This window comes from Nestor notabilis, unplaced genomic scaffold (genome assembly GCF_000696875.1).
Source record: "Nestor notabilis isolate BGI_N333 unplaced genomic scaffold, ASM69687v1 scaffold13903, whole genome shotgun sequence".
Lineage (NCBI taxonomy): Eukaryota > Metazoa > Chordata > Aves > Psittaciformes > Psittacidae > Nestor > Nestor notabilis.
In genome coordinates this window covers 12,170-19,759 of record NW_009920672.1, presented here as the reverse complement: position 1 = coordinate 19,759, position 7,590 = coordinate 12,170, and the positions used below count along the sequence as shown (strand labels likewise).

At 56.1% G+C, this 7,590-nt stretch overlaps 1 protein-coding gene across 1 annotated transcript in view; it reads left to right on the top strand.

Moving 5' to 3' along the window:
* ZNF469 (zinc finger protein 469) overlaps window positions 1–7,590 on the top strand; it is a 12,768-nt gene that overhangs the window by 206 nt on the left and 4,972 nt on the right. Inside the window, 3 exon segments of the mRNA XM_010010789.1 lie at window positions 11–184; window positions 187–5,141; window positions 5,143–7,590. The exon segment at window positions 5,143–7,590 is cut by the window's right edge and continues 12 nt beyond it. Of these exon segments, the coding sequence (XP_010009091.1) occupies window positions 11–184; window positions 187–5,141; window positions 5,143–7,590 (7,577 nt within the window).

Here is a 7,590-nt window from a genome sequence, read left to right as displayed (position 1 = left end):
ACGCGCCGGGGGAGGGCCGTGACCCGGCCGCAGCAAGCCGGGAAGATCGACTTCAAATCACTCCACCGCAAACCCAAGTTTGGCAATGACGGCGCATGGGGAGAGAACAAGCTCAGCCCTCAGTCCCCCCCAGGGAAGGGGCGATCCCGGGAGCGCAGCCGGCGCTCAGGGAAGGGCGAGCGGGGCCATCCAGTACCCGGCCAAACCCCACCATCGGCATCGCCTACCCCCAGCAGAAGGTGACCCCCCCAAAGGAGCCAGAGGCAAATCATGGCCCTGTGGCCAGCAGCTACCGCTTCCATGTGCCCAGCATCCCTCAGCGAGAGGCTGAGCTCCAGCAGGAAGAACTCAGCTTCGGACGCTGCTTCTCTGATGCCAGCACCGGCCGTACCTCCACCAACTATACCTCACAGCCCGCTCCCTCCCATGGCCCCAAAGGGCAGACCCCCGCCACCGGCATCCCCCTCAAGAGCCCCAGCACCAATGGGCAGCTACATTACTTAGAGTTTCAGGCGAACAGGGCTGACTCCTGGCCTTCCTCGGAGAAGAGCTTCGCCGGTGCTAGCTATGGGATCTCGGTGCAGAAGCCCAGCTCTTTTCCAGAGGGCAGCAAAGCCGGTGCCCAAGCCCTGGGGGCTTTGCCATGCCAATACCCCTTCCAGCTGCTGCATGATGTGGGGAAGGAGCCATACCGCAGTGATGCAGGGAGCCAGGAGTACCTGGAAGCGGGGCTTGCCACCAGCCAACTGGCTCACGGTGCCTTTGCCTTCCACTCCTCCTCCAGAGAGTGGCAAGAGGAGGTGCTGAGCAGCGGTTCCTATGAGAATGTGTCCCCCGAGGGCAGGCTGTATGGTTTGCCCACCCCACCAACACCATTCCTGCACCCACCGCCACCGCCAGCCCCGCACCATGGCCCGTCGCCATGCTGCAAGGGCAGGAGCGAGCATCCCACCGACTCCAATGGTGCTCTCTCGTCGTCTGGTGCTATCGACCAAAACCCAAGCACTTTCCAAGAAAACCAAGCTGTTTTTCCGTCTAGTTTACACTCGCCTAGTATGCCAAAGCCAGTCGGTAAGAGGCAAGCCTCAGCGAAAGACAGTGTCCCCAGCCCACGGGTGATGGTCCAGAGCAGCCCTCTGAGAAGGAACATGCCACCAAACTCTCTCCCCCAAGTGCACTTTCAGAGCAAAGCCTATTGCAGTTCTCCCGTGGGCAGCATCAGCACAGGATCCGTGCCTTTTGAGACAAGCATTCCCACTACAGCACCCACCCACCCCAGGCTTGTGCAAGCTTGGGAAGGTGCCACTAAGGCATTTTCTCCCATGGACCAGAACTCAGCACCTTATTCAAACCCTGTTGGAAACCAGTTCTCATTCGAGTGCCAGTCTGGCCCCGAGCAGAGGCAGCACAGGCAGAAAAATGCCAGAATGCCTTGGCAGCAAATACACCTCACTTCTGCAATGCCCGGTCAAAACAGGCTAGAGCTGTCGAGACAGATCACCAGCCAGAAGCTCCCCTTCCCTGTGGGCATGTCGGAGTGGCAGGGGAATGGGAAAACCCAGAAAGGCCCCCCTGTAAATAACTCTCCAGGGTATCACGGCAAAAATCTCTTGTTGGGAGAGAGCCTCGGGGTCCAGAGGGGAGAACCCAACTCAACAGGCAGTTTCCCTTTTGAGAGTGGGAAGGAGCCAGGTTCTCCTGCCTGTGACTCGAGAAGCAAAGCCCTCTTCTATAGCATGGGTCAAGCAGGTCCTCCTCCCTCAAGGAGCTCATCGGGCTCAGCGCTGGTCCTACCACCATCAGCCTTGGTGGCTGCCTCCCCTTGCGAGTCCCCTCTACCATCCCCTGTCCCCAACCCTACCTGTGGCAGCACATGCTCATCACTCTCACCTATGTCCAGCAGCCCACTCAACCCCAGCTTTGAAGACAGCCAGATGTCTGGAGCGCTGACCCCTTCTCCCTTCTTCCAGCACCCCTGCCATCCCAAGGACAGCAACAAAACCTTCCAGCCCTCCGATGTCCTGAGCTCCAGCTCACTTCATTACCACCCCCAAGACTCCGTCAAGTCCTTCCACTTCCCTCCTGATGCCCTCAAAGACAACAACCTCCCAAAATGTGCCCCAGCGAGCCCGTTCCACAAACCCAGCATGGAGGTAGCCAAGGGATGCTCAGATGGGCTGGATGGGGAGCAGCCTCCTCCACCGTATTCCTCCCATCACTTGCTGGCCAGCTCACTCAGCAGCGCTAGCCTGGACCAGCTGGACGTGCTCCTGACCTGCAAACAGTGCGACCAGAACTACAGCAACCTCTCCTCCTTCCTGCAGCACCGCCAGTTCTGCACCTCCCATCCCAATCCACAGGGAGAGGGCAAGGATGCTCCCCGGGCAGCTGAGGGGCGGAAAACACTCCCTCCGGACCTTCCCAAGCCCACCAGTCTGGGGCTCTCTCCAGACACCCAGGCACATTTGTTGGCATTAAACAAGAGCGATGACTTCTTGCTAGATGGGGATAGCAAAAGCGAGGGCAAGGAGGATGCTCTGAAGGGTGGCCTTTTCAATGGCCTTGCCAACAGCTCCCTGCCGCTCACTGCCTCAGACCTGGACATTGATGATGCCAAGCTGGACAGCCTGATCACTGAAGCTCTCAACGGCCTGGGCTACCAGTCAGATAACCCAGAGATTGACAGCAGCTTCATAGATGTGTTTGCTGATGACGAGCTGACGGGCTTGAAGGTGGCTGGCAGTGGGATGTCCCATAAGGCGAAGGAAGCCCTGGCCTCGGAGAGCAAATCAAAGCAGGCAGCAGCGGAGGAGAAGGCAGGGGGGCAGCCCAAGGCTGGCTGTTTTCATGAAGATGGTGGGGATCGAGAAAAGAGAGTGGCAGGAAAGCAGCACCTTCACAAGGGGAGGGCAGTGCAGAGGCTGGCAGCCCAGGAGCCAGATCCTGGTGCAGCAGGAGCAGAGAGGACAGCCAGGCTGCGGGCTGGCAGGAAGAACAGCATCCCACCAGCCACCACGTCCTCCAAGTCCACCTCCAGCCAAAAGCATCCAAGAAAGCTCAGCCATGAGCATCCAGCAAAGAGTGAGGTGGGGCCAGGCACTGGCACCAAGAGCTCCAAGCCACCCCGGTTCTCCATGAAGGACCTGAAGAAGCGGAAGCCCCGAAGTGGGACGTGGAGCAAGGAGCTCATTCACAAGATTGTGCAGCAGAAGAACAAGCTCCACAAGCTGCAGGTGAAGAGCAGCAAGCAGGTGCAGTGCCCCCAGGTCAGTGAGAGGCTGATGCCAGCCACCAAGGAGGGCAGGTTTCAGGAGTACGACTACGTCTCCGACTCGGATGATGATGGGGCAGAGTGCAGCAAGCTCCGGGGGAGGAAGAAGCGTGGCACGGGATTCACTGGGAGAACCAAATACAGCTTTACGAAGAAATGCCTGGGAAGAGGTGAGAGAGTCAAAGAGAAAGACCCCACCTGGGGCTACAGCCGTAAAAAAGACAGTCAGAAAAGGGATGCACAGGAGCACGGCGGGGTCCCAAGCCAGGAGGATGCTGAGAAAGAGGATTGTGCTGCCAGAGGCCCAAGAAGGAGCAGCCAGTCATCTACTGGCAGCAACCACAGCGGTAGCGTGCCCAGCGAGATGGGAACCAGTCCATCCCATGCTGATGGGGTCGGTTCAGGGAGTGAGAAGGGAGGCACACAGAGGAGAAGGAGCTCAGGCAGCCCGGCACGCACATCAAGGACTCCACTCAGCCCTCCCAGGGACAGGAGCCCAAAGAAGAGCAAGAAGAGCAAAGACGACTTTCCCAGGGGGAGCAGGCGGTTTGGTTCAGCCAAATCTTTGCCATCGGGCTCCAAGACATGTCCCAGTGTTGAACCAGCCGTTGCTGCAATGGACTGTGCAAAGGAGAAGCCATTAGCACAGCCCCAGGAAAGGCCCAGCATGGCCACCTCGGGCAAGAGCCCCACTGGACTCTCCTGTAAGGAGGGGGCAGAAGCAGCCAAAGAAGCAGCAAAGCCCACGGGTGAGGCAGGAGAATCCACCCTGGAGGCTCAGGACTCACCTGAGCTGACCGTGGTCAACCAGAGCCATCAGTTTGGCCCTTTCATGAGTGATGGATTGAAGTACCATGCAGAAGAGTTAGTTGCTCCATCCCACAGTGGTAACGAAGCTAGTCCTGGCAATGCAAGTGATGCCTACTCAGAAATGAGCATCAAATACTTGAAGGCACATGGGCTCAGTGACAGTCGGAAGGACTATCCCTCACCGGATGCCACATACGGGATGGATGCAGTGGGGATAATGCTCGCTGCCAAGGTGCCCAATCCATACGTCAGCAGTGACAACACATTTTTTGATCCTAAGGGCCTTCCTGGGCACTATGATGGCAACCTGTTTTCAAAGCCCCCAGCCCTCGGCTCCTCGCACATGGATGACTTGTACCTATGCCGGGATGACATCAACAGCAGCTCCTTAGAGCAGAAGCATGCCAGTATCTCCCCTTACGCCGCAGAAACATCACAGGGCAAGGTCTCCTCCCCTCTCAGCTTTGATTCCTCTTCAATATTTGGAGAGCTTCCTGTCACTGAGTTCGATCCACCGCTGTATGAAGGTGTTTCTGCAAGCAAGGATGGTTTCGTGACGGCATTTACCTGTCCTGGCAATCCCCCCACCAAGCCACTGCCATTTGAGCAACCATATCCACCATTCATGCCAGAGAAAGACTGGTCCCTCATGGAAGAAGTGGCTCCGATGCTGCCAGAAGACATGACTCAGTTCCACAGCCTTTCAGTGGAGAAGCCACTAGTCAAGAAGTTTCCTGAAGAAGGATCTGGCCCCAGTGGCCAACTCTCCCTGCCGCTGCCGGACAGGATAACGGATTATAACGTGACTTTTATGAACAACATATCAGACGATGAGCTGGAGATCAAGCGATTAGTCACAGAGCTGGAGAGTCAATTGCAAACCAGCAAGATGGACCACGAGGCACCCGTCGCCCTTCAGAAACCTGAGCAACATGTTGCTGCGCATCTGCGGGGACCGGCGGCCGAGCGGTTCCCACCACTGCCGGGTGAGCAAGGGGCAGGCCGTGAGAAAGGACTGTTTTTAGCACATGACCTGGGCAGGACCATAGACCGGGGAGAGGAAAAGCCTCTGTGTTGGGGAGAGGCTGGGAGGTGAGAAGCCAGCTGGCACAGGTGCCCATGGGGACTATGAGAGACCAAGGGAGCCCTGGCCCTGCCCGGTGGAGTTGGGCTCGCTGGAGGCAGGGATGTGCGTGCCAGCCCCGCTCACCACAGACCATTTCTGCTCCAAAGACAGTGGCGAGCAGCTCCAGGTAACTGTGGCTGCCAAGGAAAGTGACCCTGGAAAGATGGAAAATGGATCTTCCTCCACAGGTCTACCTGGCTTACACACGCCAGACCAAAGAGACGCTCCCATCTACACAGACCCTGTGACTAAAAGCCCTCCTATTGCCACCAACCCCATGTTCCCCAAGAGCCTGGAGGCAGTAGAAACAACCAAAGATCCCCTGACATCCCTGCCATGCCAGCGTGGTGCTGAGAGCTTCCCTGTGCCGGGAAAAACAAATGAAAGCTTCACTGATGCTGCAGAGCTGGGGAAGTGTGATGCCCATCGTCCGAACCATACACATGGATTTGGCTTTCATCAGGTTCCTGCCCCAGCCTTGGATCTCACCCTTTCACCTCACAACAAAGAGGTCCCAGATACAGAAGAAAGACCCTTAAGCAGGCCCGAGTCACCCAAAATGGCACGAAGTGCTGTGGACTTCAAAGGGGATGGTGGTGGGTCTGTGCTGATGGAAGAAACAGAGGAAAGGAAGAGCCCTACCACCTATCCGGGCCCTGGACCCAAAGGCAAAGCCAGCAAGCAAAAAGTGCTGCTGTTCGATATGCTGAGTGTGCCCAAGGAGAGTGGCTGTGACTCCCAGAAGATGTTGGCATCCCAGGAGACGGCTGCCAACCCTCTGCAGCAGCTCCAGCTCTTTGTTGCCCGAACAGTGAAGAGCAACGAAGAGGAGCTGTTGATGCCATGCTTCCCCACGCTGCTTGCTCCCAGCCACCCCTCTACCACCACCCGCATCCAGCCAGAGCAGAAAGAGGAGAATAGTAGTGCCTTGGAAGGGGAAAATCAGGCATCGTGCCCTGGCCAAGGGGAGGGTAATGTCCCTGTTGGAGGCAACATGGAAAATATTGCTACCCCAGCAAAAGCGGCTGTAATTTTCCCTGGTGGGTGCAAGCTGGAGTCATTCAGTTCAATGGGTTCTTTCCATGCAAAACAATCTACGTTTGCAAGGCCAGAGCTGCAAAATAATGTAACAGAGCTGCAGCACTTAGCAAATGAACACGCAGAGCCGAGTGACATTAATATCCGTGCAGATGGTGTTTCCCGAGAGCGTAATGACCTCTCGCCACTCAAAAACACAGCAGTGACCTTACTGCTAGGGCAAGTAAAGAAAGCTGATCAGCTCATGCAAGAACAGGAGCAAGATAAAAACAAAGCAACCTTGGCATTTAAAGAACATGAGCAATCTCATTTAAACTGTAGTTTGCTTGAGAAAAACACACTGGGCAGTGCAGCAGCAGAGAGAATGGAAAGGAACCAGGTAGGGCAGGGGACACAGCCCCTCGATCCCACAAGTCCCACCAGCCCCCCAGGTACCTCCAAGGAGGATCTCCACCAGGATCACTGCTTGGTGGCAGAGACAAAAACCAGCACAGTCAGTGCAAAGGTTCCCAGAGAAGGAAATGGCAAGAAGCCCCTCAGTGGCAGTCATTACACAAGCGAATCTCTGGCCAGCCTGCCCTTGCCAACCAGTTGTTCTCACCCCAAAAGCTTGCAAAGTGGTGGGGCCGAGGGAGGAGAGGTCCCCATCTTCAAGCCTCAGCCCTCAGATGAGAATAAATATGGCCCATCCCTGCTTAACACATCGAGTTCACTCGTCCTGATGAGGTGCCCTTCTGAGGCAAACAGTCACCACATCCACCACCCCACCGAGAGCCCAGCAGAGCCAGGGATATGGAAAAGGGCACCCACCTTTCCTCCCTCACTGCATCATTGTGGGGCCATGCCAATGGAAGTGGTTGAGGAGAGTCACCATCACCTCCCTGATGGCATTTTGGGTAACTATAGATCACCTGAAAGAGAAGGGAGGGTAAGACCTGCAGCTCTGCTGCACTCTGATGGTCTGGGGGGCTCTGCCTTGGAGATGGATAGTGCCCAGAAGGACTGCTCTCTTCCCTGCTCACCTGCTTTCAATCAAAAAGGTGTTGGGAAAGAGGTACCTGAAAGCACCAGTGCTGTGATGTCAAGTTCTCGTTTTAAAGAAAACCAAGCATGCACCATCACAGATACAGTCATTAACTCCATTCCTCCAAAAAGCCAAGATGATCCAACCCAGCCCACTACAGATCTTCTGCCAATCAGAGAAAGAGAGGTAAACCTGAATCAAGTGAACAAGCTTGAAAGCTGCTCTGATGATGGAAATAAGCATCAAAGTGAACCAGAGGCTTTGTCCAATGGTTTTGTTGTTCAGCAAGGGGTAGAAGATGTCAGCAGAGGTTTTACCAGG